At 52.5% G+C, this 17,144-nt stretch overlaps 1 protein-coding gene across 1 annotated transcript in view; it reads left to right on the forward strand.

Moving 5' to 3' along the window:
- EFNA2 (ephrin A2) overlaps positions 1-17,144 on the forward strand; it is a 155,287-nt gene that overhangs the window by 113,912 nt on the left and 24,231 nt on the right. Inside the window, exon 5 of the mRNA XM_073324585.1 lies at positions 14,239-14,531. Within this exon, the coding sequence (XP_073180686.1) occupies positions 14,239-14,531 (293 nt within the window). The remainder of the gene's footprint in view (positions 1-14,238; positions 14,532-17,144) is intronic.

Genomic DNA, 17,144 nt, shown 5'->3' on the forward strand with positions numbered 1-17,144 from the left:
CAGGACTCCTTGGCCTGATCTAGCTCATGCTGGAGCAGTGTGACGTGTAACTGTAGATGAAGGTGGAGTAACAGGAAGTATTAGTGGCTCCTCAGGTGTGCGCTGGTTCATTTGGATTTGGTGGTGGGGGCAGGCTCGCTCATGACTGACTGTCACCCCAGCTCTCTGTTTTGTTCTCAGAGGGAGCTGGGTTCCAAGCTGCCTGGGATCTGCATGGACACTAGTCCCATGAGATTCTAGTTTTCCATGTGCTGCTCCTCTCAGTGGCCAGCGGGAGGCGTTGTTCCCAGATAGGCTGTGTCGGGGAGTGGGGACACCATGAGTGACTGGGCTCTTTAGTGGTCCCCCCTGTGAACACAGTGCTGGCTGAAATAGCAGCCCTGGGACTGCTCATCCCTGGAACCGGAGAGGCACGCCTGGTGCTGCCCTGCCTCGGTGCCTCACCCTTGCCCTGGAGACACCGTCCCATGTGGTGCTAAGATTGCTCAACTCTGCGGGAGGGCCTCCCTGCTGAGGCTGTTAGCACCAGCTGGGCCTCTCACTAAGCCGCTGCGGCTAGTGGCCAGCCTGACTGTCTGGATCGTCTCCATCCACAGGAGCTTCCAAGCATGTTGGTGCTTCCTGAGGCTCCTCTGGGGGAGCCGTGACATCTGTATTCAGTGCCATGCTCGGCAGCCTGGGCTAGACCCCAGGCCTGGGCGCTGCATTGTTTACGTTTGCCCTTTGCTCCCAGGTGAGCAGGGAAGCAGCTGAGCTCGAGGATCAGGCACAGGCCACACATACACACACAAAAAGAGAGAAGCTGCTTTTAAAAACCAATTGGGCCTCTGGAATGTGCTTATTGCAGCGTTCAGCAAAGCCATTGGGAGGGAATATTTGATCAGGCCGAAATGTAATATTTATAGGAGGGGGCGAATCAGCAGGGGAAACAGATACATAAATAAAAATGCGCTGGCAAAGAAAAGTCAGGACAGACACGCTGAGAGCATGCACACAACCCTGGAGAGGTCCTGCAGCGGCAGAGGTCCCCACAGGAACATCGCCTCCCCATCCTCAAAAACTCCTGCAGCTACTAGCAGTGGGGGCAAAAGACCTATCTGGCTTCAAGATTAAGCTCGATAAGTTTATGGAGGAGATGGTATGATGGGATAACATGATTTTGGCAATTAGTTGATCGTTGATTATTCATGGTAAATAGGCCCAATGGCCTGTGCTGGGATGTTAGATGGGGTGGGATCTGAGTTACTATATAGAATTCTTTCCTAGGTATCTGGCTGGTGAGTCTTGACCACATGCTCAGGGTTCAGCTGATCGCCATATTTGGGGTCGGGAAAGAATTTTCCTACAGGGCAGATTGGAAGAGGTCCTGGGGTTTTTTTGCCTTCCTCTGCAGCATGGGGCACGGGTCACTTGCTGGAGGATTCTCTGCACCTTGAAGTCTTTAAACCATGATTTGAGGACTTCAATAGCTCAGACATAGGTGAGAGGTTTATTGCAGGAGTGGGTGGGTGAGATTCTGTGGCCTGTATTGTGCAGGAAGTCAGATTAGATGATCATAATGGTCCTTTCTGATCATAATAGTCTATGAGTCTATTGGGGTGCCCTGCTCAGACAGAGACCATCTTTCGTCTCTGTAGCACTTTCTGGCTTCCAGGGATGCTCAGCACCTGGCAGCTCCCCCTGAGGACAATGGAGCACATTCCTTGCTTATAGGATGTTTCTAATGCAACGGGCTGGGAGGGGTGGATTGGACCCACAAGTGGCCGTGATAAGCTTTGAGCATGTGCAAGGTACGGGAGCCCCGGGGCAGCCCTGCGGGTCTGGTGCATGGCCCGTTTCCTTTGGAGTGTGCTGTCCATCTGACCTGTCATTCCAATGGTTGATGGTCCAACTAGGCATGCTAACAACTGAAGAACAAGGGTGGCTAGGGCTGCTCGAGAGAGGGCACTGTGCGTCCACCAAGCCACACCTCACATCGCGGTGCCTCTGATGTGACCTGACTTCCCAGCACTGAGGGGACATGGTTCAGGTGAGTCCCTGGCCTGAATGACTACCTGAGCTTAAGGACCTCTCTGTATCTCTCTAGGGTCTTAAGTTGCATCTGTTCTCATGGGGACTGAGTGCCCGTTGCAGCTGGGTATCTAGCTTTTGGCTTGCGTCTCCATGGATTCCTGCTGGGCCACCTGGGCTGTGCTTTGGGCAATGCAACCTGAACCGTCCCAGGAACCAGTGGAATTGGTTTGCAGCAGGGTGGGATGATCCAAGGAGCTGCGGATGAGGTTGAATTTGCTGGGAAGCTTAATCAATCCTCTCTACTGTACTTTATCATGACATCCCAAGGGGCCAATTAATGTGTCTCAACATCCCAAACCAATACGAATCATTTCAAAACCACCTGGACGCCATCTGCCACTCAGAGCCCTGCGCCATGGGTCAATACTGCCTGTCAGTCCCCAGCAAACGGGGCATCACGGCTGATGGTGCCGGGGGCAGGGTACGGAGAGGGTCATATCTGCTGGGGTTGGACTTAATAAATAATCATAATGCATCTGGCTGGGTCCTTACATGGTGTAAATTGGATCAGAGCCGCTGAAGTCAATTGAGTTATGCTGTTTTCCATCAACTGGGGATCTGGCCCATTGACTCCCATGGAGCTGGGCTGACTCACGCCAGCCGGTGTTCTGAGCCCTTCACACCACTGGCGCTCGCCTGATTTACACCAGCTGGGGATCTGGCCCCATTCTGCCTTTCACCGGAGGGTCCTGACTCCTGTAACGTAAAGTTTAAGTGTCATTCTCCCCAGCGTATGTTTCAGTGGCGGTGAAATGACTCACCAAAGGATCAGGGCAGCACGGGGAATAGAAACCTGCCTCTAACCAGAAGACTGCACTGCCTCCAAACCCTGGTAACCTTTCCCTAAAGCAGCTGGGGCATTTAGGCTGTGTCCTGGAAGAGCACCGCAGTGATCCAGGGTGTGGGGAAGGAGAGCGTGAGTTACACACACTAGGCCCCGGGAAGACAAACCCCAGCATAAGGGGGAAGCTTTTGGATCAATGCTGAAGCCTATAGGAAGGCTGGGCTTGTGGTTAAAATGCTGCTTTGGGCTCTGAAGGGTTAGGGGCAGTTCCCAGCTCTGTCATAGATTTCCTGTGTGACCTTGGGCAAGTTGCTTATCCTCTCTGTGCCTCCACTTGCCATCTGTAAAATGGGGGTAACCCATCCTTTATCTCGATTGCAAGCTCGTTAGGGCAGGGACTATCTCTTACGTGGTGCATGGTGGGTGCCTAGCACCCTGGGGGTCTGATCTCAGTTGCGGCCTCTAGACGATACTGTAGAAGGAATACTCCTGAAGTCCAGCTGACATCTGGAAGCCAGATCCAGGAGCACTGGAAAGAGGCTCTTTTTGCTGTGTTGAGCCAGAAGTACAGCATTCCTTGGCCTCGTTCGCGGTCCCTGAGAAGAAAGGAGTGAGCTGCAGTAGAACAGGCTAGGCAGCTGCCTCCGTAAGTCCCCACCCTGGCTTTGCCCCATTAGCCCTGGGAGATCCTGGCTGCTCCCACCTTGTAACCCATCGAGGTTCCAAGTTAGGGCAGGGACTTTGCTTAAAGGCTCCCAGTGCTGCGGGACTGCGTTGGGACCAGATGACTGGCAGTTACCTCTGAAATCAGTAGGGCAGTAGGTTAGATGTCGGGACCTCACAGGGATCATGCTGGAATGGGATGGAAACGCCCACATTTTGTTGTCCTTCTGTGGCTGGAAAACCAGCGAACCTGGTTTCCAGGGCTTCCACCCCTTGATGAAGGACTGGATCCCATAACCCACAGCTGCTGCTACGCTCAGGATCCGTAGCAATGAGAGGCCGGGCAGGGTACCCAGGTTAGGAGCAGTGTTCATACCTGAGGGAGGCATCTGGAACACAGATGGCTTTAAACTCAGGGAGAGAAAGACAGTGTGCGGCACTCCCCTGGCTGGCTGATTCACACACTGCAAGGGCATAGCTCTGCGAAGCCTCTCTGAGGAAAAAGCCTGGAGAGAGACATCTGAAGGGCCAAACGCAACACATGGGTGTAGGGAGCGTGTGCAGTGTAAGTCACAAGCGTACCTGGCATATATGCACACATGGCATGACAGACCGTGGGCTTTTAGTTGTGCGAAGGGATGTCAGAAGTCAATAGCTAACAGCAACAGAGACAGGTAATAAAAAGTATAAGGAGGTGGGGGAATGGGTTGGGTTGTGTGATGTCCTGAATGATAGACAAGGCCTCGTTTTTATGCCTAACGTATAGGGCTTAGATCATCCTTTCGCTCTTCCTCATTGTCCTATCGGAGCACTGGCAGGATTTATATCCTTATGAGGTTGGGAGATATTATTTCTGTTTTTCAGAATGGGGAAACTGAGGCACAGAGAGGGACGACCTGCCCAAGGCAATGACAGAACCAGGAATAGAAGCCAGGAGTCCTGCGTTCTTATGCCATTTGGAAGTCAAAGAGCTTGCTACAGACAGCGTCTCCCCTTGTAGGCAGGGGCTAGGGGAACAGTGGCTGACCAGATCCCTTCTGCGGGCCGTATGTGTCCGTCCCAGATGCCGGATGTGGGTAAATGGAAACAGGGTGCCAAGATCAGGACGGGGTGGCTCAGGATAGTTGGGATGGTGAGTCTCACCCCTGAATCACTGCCCCAGCTCCTGCCCAGGTTGGAGTGACCAGGAACCGTTCCCATCTGGTGACAGGTTGTGGAGAGTAGGGGGGGTCTCAATCCAGCTTCTAGTGGGCACTGAAAGCATCATCTGACTTCGCATGAACTGCCCCTCCACACACCATGTGCCCTGTCTTAGCAGAAGGGACTGAGAAGCCTTTGATGCTATTCCATGCAGCGGGGTCCTTCCAGCTCAGCCTTGGCTGGGGGCAGCGTGGCCGGGAGAGATCTGCAGGTGTGGGAGCACCAGCCCACTTGCAGCCTCAGGATCAAGCACAGCTTCCCAGTTGTGGTGCTCCCCTTCTCCTGGACTCCCTGGGCGAGACGCAGGCTCCGTGTGCTTGCCCCTGGGTTTCTGCAGCTCCCTTTTCCAAAGGGGGGGCTGCACCCTGGAATTTGAATGTGCAAAGGAAAAAAAAAAACTAACAAGCAAGGGCTCCATGCCACTGACCCGCTCGTGTGGAGAACCAGACAATGGGCTGTCTGTTGTCAGTGCGGTTTCAGGCTCAGATCCCAGCTGCAAGATACAGGCTATACAAGGCGGGGAAGAATGTTATCAGGCGGCTATCTGCTGGCTACACTGAAATGTAATCCTAGTTTGGGGTGTTGTAAGAGACATGAATAGAATCTGAGCGAGGGAAAGGACAGAGCTTACCAAGCGCTGGGAAATTTCAGAGATTCACCTTTTCTCTCTCCTGCGGCGTGGAGGGGGGAGCGGCGCGCAGGGCAGACATTAGATGCATGCAGCCGACTAACGGTTAGATATTAATAAAGACAAGTGCAAAATACTACACTTAAGAGGGAAGAATCAAACGCACAGCTACCAAATGGGGACGAACTAGGTGGTGGTACTGCGGAAAAGGGGCTTCTAGGAGATCACACATTGAATCTGAGCCAACAGTGTGATGCAGCTGGGGAAAAGGCTAATATCATTCTAGGGTCTGTTAACAGGCGTGTCGTATGTTAGACACGGGAGGTGATTGTCCCCCCCTCTAAGCAACACTAGTGAGGGTCAGCTGGAGTCCTGTGCCCAGGTCTGGGCGCCGCGGTTCAGGAAAGATGTGGATAAATTTGAGAGGTTCAGAGGAGAGCAACAAAAATGATCAAAGGATCAGAGAAGCTGGGCTCCGAGGAAAGGTTTAAAAGAACTCGTCATGTTCAGTCTCGACAAAAGAAGACTGAGGAGGGACCTGATGACCTTCTGCACATGCACTGAGGGCTGTTATCAAGAGGACAGTGAGGTCTCCATGTCCCCTGTCGCTAGGACTAGAAGCAATGGGCTTAATCTATAGCAAGGAAGATTTCAGTTCAATGTTAGGAATAAGGGGTCTCTGGAACAAGCTCCGAAGGGAGGTTGTGGAATCCCCGTCACTGGTGGTTTTTAAGACCAGGTTGGACAGACCCCTGTCAGGGATGGTCTAGGGTTACTTGGTCCTGCCTCAGTGCAAGGGGCTGGATGCGCTGACCTCCTGAGGTCCCTTCCAGCCCAACACTCCTGTGATTCTGTGATCAGATGCCTGCAACTGACTGAGGATGAAGCTTGTCAACTGCCTCATTCCAAATGCAGTTGGGTCCCTTTAAGACCCCGAGCAGCCCCTCCTTTGCCCAAAATACACAGCATGATACTAATCAGGGCAGAAGGCCTCCTGCTGTGGGGAGTGTTTGGCAAATGGGTCAGGATAGAAGCAGGGGGAGGGGAATCCAGGGAGGGACTAGCCTTTGGCTATCTCAGCAAAGGAGCAGAGAGCCTCCTTCTCACTGTGTTAGTCCAGGACAAACAACCTCTCACTCATCCCTTAAATCCACCCTGCCCCCTCCAGAGTGCTCACTACCCCATTTAATATTGTTCTGCTGGATGGGATCCCTCCTTCTCAGGGAGCATCTCATTCTAATATTGGAGAGGAAGGAGAGCACTGGCGTGGGACTTAGGGGATCTGGGTTTGGACGCCCTGTGTGACCCTGGGCAAGACATTCCACCTCTCTGGGCCTCAGTCTCTCCATCTGTAGAATGGGGATAATGATCCTTCCTTTCCCTCTCTTGATTATCTCAGCTCTTTGAGGCTGGTACCATCTTTGTTTGCACCTAGCACAGTGGGATCCTGGTCTGTGATTGGGGCATTTAGGCACTACTGTAATCCATCTAATAAATCCTCCTCCTCATAATCTTATAAAGTGCGGGAGGGGAAGGCAGTGTAATGAGTAGGGCCTTGGGCTGAATTCCCAGCTCTGCCATGTGACATTGGGCTAGTCCCTTCGCTGGTCTGTGCCACCGCTTCGCCCTCTGTAAAATGTGCAGACTGACCCCCCCCATTTGTAATGTGCATTGAGTCCTGTGTGTGGAGCGTGCTAGAGAAGCCCTGAGTGTTATATTAGTGAGCAACACCAGTCCCGGGGGCGGTTCTTGGTACATTGTCCAAACACCAGAGAGCTGCGGGGAAGAGAGAAAGAGCCTCAGGCCCTCACCTTTCCAGCAACCTATCGTGTTGTGTGACGGAGCAGGTACTGTCTGCTTCGAGGGAGCCGGGGTTTGGAAACTCAGCGCCGAGTGGCAGGTCTCCAGGCAATGAACAACCCCTTCCCTGGTTTTTAAGGTTGGGGCACGTCTCTCTTTAGTTTTTAAAGTCTTGAAATGGTCCAAGAAACCAATGTCAGGGGGGAAAAAATATCCTTGGCTAAGCCTGGCTCCCCGTCCTGCAGCCCTTGTCACCCTTTTGAACGCTCTAGGAGCCCACACAGAGGTCTGGCCAAACCGATCAGATTGCAGGGGGGCCCACTCCTGCTGCCAACTCTGCCAGTGTGGTGCCTCATTGAAAACAAAGGATTTTTGCGCAGGCATGGGGGACCCCCCACTTCTCAGAGCCAGCTGCAGGATGGCCCTCGTCAAGCCATGTCCCCGCCCCATTCCTCAGTTTCCCCTTCTGTAAAAATGAGGATCATGCTACTGAGTTGGTTTGCAAAGCCCTTTGAGATCCACGGATGAAAAGCTCTAGATAAGAGCCAGGGATTACTGTTATTTTCACTTGGTGATTTCATCACCTCCACCTCAGACCTGAAGGCTAAACCTTTCACACACACACCCCCTCCCCATACCCATCAATCCTCTCATCCACCCCCCATTTATCACAGCTGATCGGTTCTAATTCAGTAGCTTGTCATCCAGCAAAGGCCCTCTGCATTATTTGGACTTTTTTTTTCCAAAAACCCCATAATAATAATTATTCCCTGATAATCCTGTTTTCTTCCTTTCTTCCTTCGGCTTTAATAACAATCATCAAAATAAATAAATAAATACCTTAAAACAAAAAAACAAAAACAAAGGGAGAGAGGAGAGGTGGGATTTTTTTTCTTTATTGTGTGTGCGCATTTGAAAATTGTTGCCCAGTGAATCACGGCCCTCGGTATTAATTTTACATTTTAAAATGTTACCTTGCCAGGGGCAGGGCTGGCATGACTGAATCGGAAAAGGAGAGAAAGAGAGAGAAAAAACCCTTCTCCTTAATTAGCGTATTTCACTGTGTGATCAGAGTGCTTATGAAGTGAGTAATGAGGTGTATAGTAGCTTAAAGACTGCAAGAGAGCTGCTTCAGTGATATTCAGGGAACAGCCTTCCCCTTTCCTGCTCTCCATTTGTTCTCTCCTTCCTCCTTTTTTTTTCATTCCCTTTTTCCCTTTGTGATGACTGCATGTCTTTTATGTCATCCTCTTGAATCCCCTGATACATTTCCTGGTGGTTCGGGGGGGGGTTGCACTCACACACACACATCCCTATCATTGTCCGTACATTTCATTTTTTTCTTACCCTGCTAAGGCTGTGGGAATCACAGTGTCACCAACTATCTTGCCAGTCTATCAGTAGTTACGCGGTGTTTGGTGCTTTCCTTAAAGCCCCACCTCCTGGAGTCATGAGATTTTCACAAGAACCTCAGCTTTCACTTACATTTTCTAGCTGTCTGAGTTGCAGAGCTTGAAAATGCCTTTGAGTGTGTGTATGCCAGAGAGTGCAAGAGTTATGGAGTGTGTGTATGCATTTTCTGTGTGTGTCTTTGTGCACGCATTGTGCATGAGTGTGTGTATGTGCCCGTGTGTGTGTATGCCTGAGCATGTGCATAGTCTGGTGTGTGTGTGTGTGCATTGTGCATGAGCATGTGAAAGTGACTCTGTGTGTGTGTATATACCTGTGTGCGCGCATCGGAGGGAGGGAATGGGTGTGTATATGCTTCTGAGTGTCAGAGTGAGTGACTGTGTGTGTGCGCACACAACAATGGGAGAGTGCGTGTGTGTCAGAGTGTGTCTGTGTGTTGCATCTCCCTGCTGCCCCACAGAACTGACCCCTGCCACTGCCTGGATTTCCATGACACACACAAATCAGCCAGACACACTTTTGTGCAGACAGCAGGGCCAGCCAGGGGAGCTCCACTCGCCTCCTGCTGCAGGCTGACCGCTGGGCCAACATCTCCCCCACACCCTGCCCTGTGGGAGGGAGGACGGCCTGTCCCTTTAAACCTTCCCACTCATTGGCCCCATTACCATGCAGCCCCTCTCCCTCCCCCTGCCTGGCTGTATTACACACACAGCAGTGTGTGCTTGGCTCACTAGCTGGCCAGGGGCTTGGAGAAGGAAGCTCATCCCACAGCGCTGAATTGCCACTTAGAGACCCCGTGGGGCTCTGTTTGTCCACTGGGCCATCTCCATCTAAATGGAGATGCAGCTGCATCTTCCCCCCAGGAGAGGGGAAGCAATTTGTCGATTGGGCAGGGGAGGGAGAGATGAATTATCCTCTGAAACCGAGGCTCTTTACCCAGTTGCTGCAGAGTGGCCACCTTCCTGCACCTCCCACCACACACACCCCGGGGCACAGCATGGGGGAAGCTCAGGGAGATGCGGGAAGTGGAGATGCAAAATTCGGAACAAGGTCCGGATCCTGCAGCTCAGATACTGCAGGGGTGAGTGCAGGAGAGACAGAAGGAGAAATTTCATACACCAGGGTTTGGGGGGCAGAGGCCTGGGGTTTTGGTTCAGGCCCATTATGAAGCTGGGAGGCCACTTGCAAAATTCAGATCTGTATCCGGATCCAAATTTCGAACCTCCCTAGACTTGGGAGTGCTTGGATCTTGGGCAGAGCTCCTGGCCTGTGTGTAAACAGCTCTGGGGGCTCTGTCCCACCATTTGACCCCCAGCCCCCCGTCTTCCGTGACAGTTCCACCCCCACCTCCCAGTCAGTAACAGTGTGTGTGGTTCAGTGGCCCTCATGGGATGAGTTTGATGGGTCTCAGCCCAGCTCCCTGCGGCACAGGGGCCGGGTCGCAGTATCCACTGTTGCATTCGGTGGCTGTTCCTGGTGGACAGATGTGGCAGAGAGACTACGGACTGAGTGGGCCACGGAGAGTGAACTCCCTCCTGGCCCCCAGCACGGGCTCCTTTGAGGCAATATGGACCTAGGGATGGAGGTCAGTGCATATAGCTCGGCCTCTCTCTGCGGTACAGAAGAGAGGCCCCCGGGCACATCTGCATCACAAGGGCTACAGTGGCAGCTGCAGCTTCCTTCAGCGCTGGAAGGGGGTTTTTCCGATGACGTCGGTAATTCACCTCCCCAGGCGGTGGCGGACCTAGCCACATCTACACCGGGAGTCAGGCCAGCTTACCTACAGCACGCAGGGGTGTGAATTTTCCACCCCTCTGAGCAGCGTAGCTAAGTGTAGACCAGGGCTCAGGCCTCATCTTCACTGCAGACTTAACATGGGTTCAAACATGGGCTTTGCCTTTAGCCCATTCTACATTCACACACTCACATGCCTCTCTCCCTGCCCCACAACAAAGCAGCCCTCACGCCCTGAGCTACTGGTCAGACCCCGAGTTAGCTCATCCTGCGTGTTGCTAGCCCGAGATAACTGCAGTGAGAATGTGCAGCCAGGGCCACTCACAGGAATCAGTACCCAATGGTCCTCCAGGACGCCCCTTCCCACAAACTTTCTTGCCATCTCCTTTGCTCAGACCCCTGACAGAAGCAGTCTGCCTTCATGTGCCTCTGCTCAGCATCCTCACTCTCACCCTGCTCGCGGTTCCTTTAGCCTCCCCATCTCCAATGCCCAGCAAGAGGCCCATGTACCAGCGGACAGGCTCCGGGTGCTTTCCACCACTGCTGAATTCACAGTGGCTGTAAGAGAGCCAGACTCCCCAACACAGATCCTCACATTGCAGGCCACAGGGAGGTTCCAGGGGGTGCAACCACCCCATTTTTAGGGCTAGCTAGGGGTGGGGTCCTTGAAACGCGTGGAGGGATCCCTGAAAGTTTTCTGTTGTTCCACAGGAATACAGTCTGGAAAAGGCTGGCTACCACTGGCAATAGGGAGACACCCGGGTTGTTAGCCCCTAAAGAACTATGGGCCAGATCCCCAGCTGATATAAACTGGTCAGTGGAGTGACGCTCATTGAAACTGGCAGAGGATATGGGTTTTATAATCTGGGTTGGTTTCCCACAGCTCTGGGCCCCCTTTGCAGCCGAGCGCTTGGCTCAGTAGCGGTGGGACACATGGTTCCCAGGTGGCCCTGGCCCAGCTGTTGGTCATGTTCCATCGGTTCCAGTACCAATTCACCGGTTGCCTCCCGGCCCCGGGGCTGCACCAGGTCCGGCATGCATTGCAGCGGGGCACAGGCTGGAATCTCTCTCACACACACACACCCTGCCACTCATGCTGCCCTCCACTCACAACCCCCCAAACTTTTGTTGTTTGTCTTTTAAGGCTCCTCCACCCGGCGTTCATGAATAATTCCTCTTTTGGCTGCCTGAGTGTCAGTGACCTGCCTGCTGCCTTCGCAGTGGGGTGTCTGCCCGCTTTTTTGTCTGCCGTGTTTTAAAGAGAGACTGACAGCTGACAAGGCTTCCCGTAGTGCCCGGCCGCCTCCTGTCCCTCCCACAACAGGGGGCCCGTGTACTGCTGTCAGTTTCACCAGATGGGGAGTCCTGGGGCTGGAGGAGAGCAGGCCTGAGGAACTACAATGGGGACTGTTCTTGGCCTGCTCTTTGCTTCAGGGGGCCCTAGAGGTTCTGTGAGAGGGGGGCACACCCAGCATCACGCTGAGCGGCCAGTGTCCCAGGTGTGAGCCTCTTGGTATCCCTTGCCCCTTACCCTGGTATCTGGTACCATCCTGACAAGGGAAATCTTCACTGGTGCCAGGACAGCGATGTAGCAGGTCAGGGTCGAACTTCTAATGGAGACACACTGTGCTAGTCGCTTCTTGGGCTCAGTAGCATCAGTGCCGCGTGTTTACACTGGAGGGGCTTGCGCTGGTGTGGCTACTTCAGTGGAAATCTCCCCCCCACTCCTACCCCAACACACACTACAGACCAGGCAGGAGAAGTGACTCACCCAAGGTCACACAGCTGGGCAGTGGCAGAGCCAGGGAGAGAGCCCAAGAGGCCTGGTTCCCTGTTGCCCGTCACCGCGCGCAGTCAGTGCAAAGAGCCGCGGGGGTCGTGTTTGCCACTGATTTTGGCCTGCTTCAGATGACTGCAGCTTGCCCTTCGTGGCTCTCATAGCTCTTTGAGCACTGCTGTCCCTGGTGGGGAGACTGAGTCACAGAGCGGTAGATAGAATGCAAGCACGCTGACAAATACAAGCGGAAGAAGGAACAGTTTTACTTTAAGTGTCTCCTGGCATCTCGTGAATGCCCGTGTGCACACACGCACACACACGCATCCACAACGGCCCCAACTTTTATTCCAGATGTTCTGTGCTCTCTCAGCAACTTGGAAGTGAATCAGTCCCCCACACCTGCCCTAGCCTTGCTGATGTCGGCAAGAGAATTTCTATTTGAGGGCAAGTGCCTCTGTAGGAACTTCAAATTAATTAGCAGAGAAAACCCATTCGGTGTGGGGAGAAGTCAGGATCGCTCCTGAGGGGCTCATGCATTTGACAGCAGAGTCTTCGTCAAACACGAGGGCCAATCAAATCTACACAGCAAGTTATTTTAAATTTTCCCAGAAGGCGGGCATGGGTTTGGAAGGTGGCAAACGGAGCTGGCTGGTCTTAGGGGACTGTGGTGTATCATGGTCTAAAATGGGAATTGTTGAGGTATTGTGGAGTCATTTTCTAGCTCTGCTAATCCCTTAATCTCTCAGATAATCAGTACCAAAAAACATAAATTACAATAGGATTGGAGCGCACATCTGCAGTAATACCAAAAGGGTTTGATGGTATCGCAATGCATAATGATTTTTTGCTACTTATTACCAAGTGTTGCCAGTTTATTCCTCTTAAAACAATGAGGTACTGAATTTAATCTTGTAGAGTGAATGCGGATTCAGGGTGTTTGACTGGTGATTAGGGCAGAGGACCTGTGTGTCAGGATTCCTGGTCTCTGCTCCTGGCTTTGGAAGGGAGCGTGGTCTAGTGGTTAAAGTAAAGGGGAGTAAGAGTCAGAAATCCTGGGGTGGTTGGATGGCAGTTGTGGCCTATGAAATACAGGGGCTCAGACTAGAAGATCTGGTGGGTCCCTTCCAGCCTTAAACTCTATTCCCAGATATACCACTAATTTGCTGTATGGGCTCAGACAAGTTGCTGAAAGTCTCTGTGCCTCGGTTTTCCTTCTGTAAAATAGGGTGAGTCAAACTCCCCTCCTGGGGCTTTTCTTGGGGTCCATTAATTGATGCTTGTAAAGCGCTTTGAAATCTAGGTCAGGAAGCATTGGATAAGGGAAAAACTCCTTTACTGTCTGTTTCCCTTTTTTTCTGTGTAAGGGTTGGGTGGTTTGACACAGTGAAAAGTAGAATCAGAAAAGAAGAGGTAGGTTCTCTATGCTTGTTACAGGTACCAAAAAGGAAGAGGGAAAAAATTTAGGGCCCGATTCTCCATGGCTTGGCCCCATGTGCAGTTGTTTATATATGAATCAGCATGGTTGTGTTCTCCACTCACTTTGCACAGCTGCCAGTGGCTGTCCAAGGAGAAGGGTAGCAGAGTCAGGCCTTAAGGTCAAGCTTTTTATGAGTGGCTAGTGATTTTTTTGGTGTCCAGTTTGAGACACCGAAAAGGGTAGTGATTTTCAAAGGGTGGGAACTTGGCACTGTCTGGAAATCAGAGCCCTTTAAGGTGTCCCAAGTCAGGCTCCTGGAGTCACTAGTCACTTCTGAATTTCTTATGCCCGAAGCATCCCATGACTCATTGCATGGACCCCACAAAATGAAGCCTTGGCAAGGCATGTAGTCCGCTGGTTCGTGGGAGCCAGGACTCCTGGGTCTTCTTCCTGGCTCTGCTGCTGGCTTGCTGTGCAGCACTGGGCATGTGGCTTAACTCAGAAATCTTTCAGAAGTGGACACTGCTTTGGGTTGGTCCACTTGAGCCCCTTCGGGGTCTGAGAGTCACAGGTGCTAAGCACCTGCAGTGCCAAGCAGGCACATCCAAAGCTCTGCTGCCAAGGGCCCCTGAGCTGTCATTTTGCAGGGAGCCTGATGTTCTGACTGACACATGTCAGGCTGGCCAGTCTGCCGCGGTCCTTCCCTGGATCCCCTGCTTCTCACCCCTGCTTCCTCCTTCCATTCCCTGCAGGTTCCATCGGGGGGACTACACGGTGGAAGTGAGCATCAATGACTACCTGGATATCTACTGCCCTCACTATGAGGACCCCTTCCCGGTGGACAAGATGGAGCGGTATATCCTGTACATGGTCAATTACGAGGGCCACGCTTCCTGCGACCACCGGCAGAAAGGCTTCAAGCGCTGGGAGTGCAACAGGCCCGACTCCCCCAGCGGGCCCCTGAAGTTCTCAGAGAAGTTCCAGCTCTTCACTCCCTTCTCGCTAGGATTTGAGTTCAGGCCAGGGAACGAGTATTACTACATCTGTGAGTATCCCGCGCTGCAGACGGGTGGTGCCCTGCACCCTCTTGGGGAACGACCCTTGTGCACATTGCTGACCGTGGCACTTCCTGTTCCTAACAGGGCGAGGGTGACTTGAAAAGCCCGGTGGAAGGCCTGGTGCAGAACGTGCAAATTTGCACAGTGAGTGGTTAACAGAGCTCGGTGCAAGCATCTCGCTTAGCAGCCACCCAAAGACCAAGGTGGAAGCACATTGTAGTGAGCTGGAGCGTGGGTATGTGCAACCCTGCCCGCTACTGGATACAGTCAGAACCGTTCAGCTGTGTCACATCCCGGACACTGCTAGCAGCTCTAGTGGCAGGGGCTGCAGCTTTGGAATAGGACAATTCGGGCTCTATCGCGGCTGTCCCGGTGATGTTTCAGGCGGCTTCTGCGTGCCACGTAGTCCCAGCCCTGACGCGGCAAGCTGGCTACAATGTTGTTTCCTTGCTGACTCTGGGCTTTATGAAATAGCTTGTAAAGCCACAAAATCCACAAAATAAACCATGCAAAGATTCAGGGAGGGCTGGGACATTTTGCTCTAGGTAGAAATTTCCACTGAAACACACATATATTCCAACAGAAAAACACATCGGTAAGGCAGCGGTAGGTCTACAGTCGAGTCTGTACTTCAGTGAATAATACTGTTCAAGAATCTTCGAGTTCAAATAGTCAGTAAGTAGCCCCGTCGCATCAGGAACCCAGGGTGCTCTTGTCAAACCAGGTGCTCAGACCGCTTTACCTCTGCCCCCATGAGAGGTCAGCTGACCACCTGCCCTCCTTTGCTGACGGAGTATTGAAAGCTTGGCCCATGCCTGCGTCTCCAACTCTCTGCTTTGTCACCACACCCACCTTTGCCCTGATTGTGCTGTCCAGACACATGGAGTTTTTATATGGAGACGGGCTGGCTCTGGGTCTAATGACACTTAGAGAACTGTCTGCCACATGGAATCCCAGGCCCGGATCCCCTGGGAGCACCTCCTCTGAGATACTCAGTTCTCTCAGCATCTCCCAGGATAGGGCTCTCAGGGCTCCATCCTGCCAAGTGCTGAACACTCTGGCGCTGTCCCAGCAAAGCATGTACAGACACGCTGAACTTCAAGCACATGAGAAATCCTATGGACTTGGGTGACGGACCCAGCGCTTAAAGTGAAGCCCGTGCTTGATCAGGGAACTGTTCGTTGTGGGTGGATAAGGAGTTTTGGATCTTCCCAAGCCATAGCTATGGAGGCAGAGCACAAGGATGGGGAGTAGCGTTGGCAGGGAAGCTAGCAGCATTGTGGTGAAATCCTGTCATTTGGGCCTCTTCCCTCCTGCAAGGCTAAAATTCCTTTTAGAAAAAGAAAACACCACCAGAAAATACACAGTCTGAACGGGAGCCAGGTTCTGCTGGACGTGGTCTGTCTGCTCTGTGCTGCTCCAGTGATGCAAAGCAGCTGTGAAGCCATCTTAAGCAACCTCTTCTAAACCCTGCTTTATGGCTGCGTTGCAATACCAGAGGTGTGCAATGGAACCGGAGTGTGCTGGGCGAATCTGGCTCCAAATGTCTCAGCTGAAATCTGGAATAACTCTTAGTGCTTTTCACTGTCAGAGCACTTAGCCCTTTGCAGCACTCCTGCTAGAGGAAGGTGAACGGGGAGACAGGCAGAGCAACTCACCCAAGGTCACAGCCAGAATCAGAGGTCAAGGATCAATGGCTCCCCAGTCCAACATTCATACCCCCACTGACTAGAAATCTGGGTCAAGTGAAAACCTAGCGGGCTGGTCCAATGGGAGCCTTCTTATTAACTTCAACGGGCTGGGCTCAGAAGAAGATCCAGGGTCAGGTTTGAATGGACCTGTCCGTAGCATTCTAGGAGGAATTCTGAATGACTCCCTGGTCTGCTGGCTGTACGGTAACCCCAGACCTGAAATCTTGCTGGGGCTCTTCCTTTCCCTTCAGGATGGGGCCTCTCTTATTTCCATGCACCAGACTTTGCTGTGTTGGTGTGCTACGGTCATGTCAGTCGCCTCTGGGACCAGTGTAACCACTGCCTGCTTGGGTCTGCCGAGGTCCTGAAACAAGAACCCCAAGAGGTGTGAACTGCCCCAGTCTTCTTAACTCCGGGGACGGCTGTGAGTGAGCGTGCTTGCGGTCCTCGGTTGCCTTCATTTTGCCTCTCCCGGGACACAGCAGCTTCCCGTGCAGCCAATAATAATACCCAGCTCTTCCCTAGCGCTTTTCATCAGTAAACCTGAACATGCTTTACAAAGGTGGGCAGTATCATTAGCCTCATATTACAGATGGGGAGACTGAGGCACAGAGCAAGAAAGCATTCCTCAGGGTCACAGCCAAGACTAGAACCTAGGTCACCTGAGGCACAGCCCAGCACTCCAGCCACAAGGCCCTGCTGCTGGTCAGAACAAAGCTCACCTTTTTGTGGGGTGATGGAGGGTTTAAAGCAGCCACTCCGTTTACTGTCCACGGATCATGCCAGAATCTGACACACTAAAGCTGGCATTAACTGAGCCTTCGTTTAAGACCTGGGCCAGCTGAGTGCTCTGAAAAATAGTAAACCAAACACCAAACACACAGAGAGGCTCCTGGGTGAGTCAGTTTT

This window comes from Lepidochelys kempii, chromosome 25, assembly GCF_965140265.1.
Source record: "Lepidochelys kempii isolate rLepKem1 chromosome 25, rLepKem1.hap2, whole genome shotgun sequence".
Lineage (NCBI taxonomy): Eukaryota > Metazoa > Chordata > Testudines > Cheloniidae > Lepidochelys > Lepidochelys kempii.